Here is a 245-nt window from a genome sequence, read left to right on the forward strand (position 1 = left end):
CACCCCCGGACCCTGCTGACCCCCCGGGAGGGACGGCAGCCGCACGCAGCCCTCCCCGAAGCTGCGGCGTACGTACAGTTGGTGTTGGTGCGTCCCCAGCCGGTGGTGACGCACTGGAGGTTGTTGGGCAGAGCCAGGTTGGCGGGGGCCAGGCAGATGGGGGACACGTGGGGTCCCAGCCGGGCGGGCGAGGAGAGCTTCAGCAGGGCGATGTCGTTGTTGAGCTTGTAGGGGTCCCAGCTGGG

The 245-nt window shown here is 70.2% G+C and overlaps 1 protein-coding gene across 1 annotated transcript in view; it reads right to left on the minus strand.

Annotated features, from left to right (window-relative positions):
• LOC104080560 (chymotrypsin-like protease CTRL-1) overlaps positions 1-239 on the minus strand; it is a gene marked incomplete at its 5' end in the record, with an annotated part of 1117 nt that extends 878 nt beyond the window's left edge. Inside the window, one exon of the mRNA XM_009582982.1 lies at positions 77-239. Coding sequence (XP_009581277.1) covers positions 77-239 — 163 coding nt within the window. The remainder of the gene's footprint in view (positions 1-76) is intronic.
• Between the last annotated feature and the right edge of the window lie 6 nt (positions 240-245).

Source organism: Fulmarus glacialis, unplaced genomic scaffold (genome assembly GCF_000690835.1).
Source record: "Fulmarus glacialis isolate BGI_N327 unplaced genomic scaffold, ASM69083v1 scaffold37198, whole genome shotgun sequence".
Lineage (NCBI taxonomy): Eukaryota > Metazoa > Chordata > Aves > Procellariiformes > Procellariidae > Fulmarus > Fulmarus glacialis.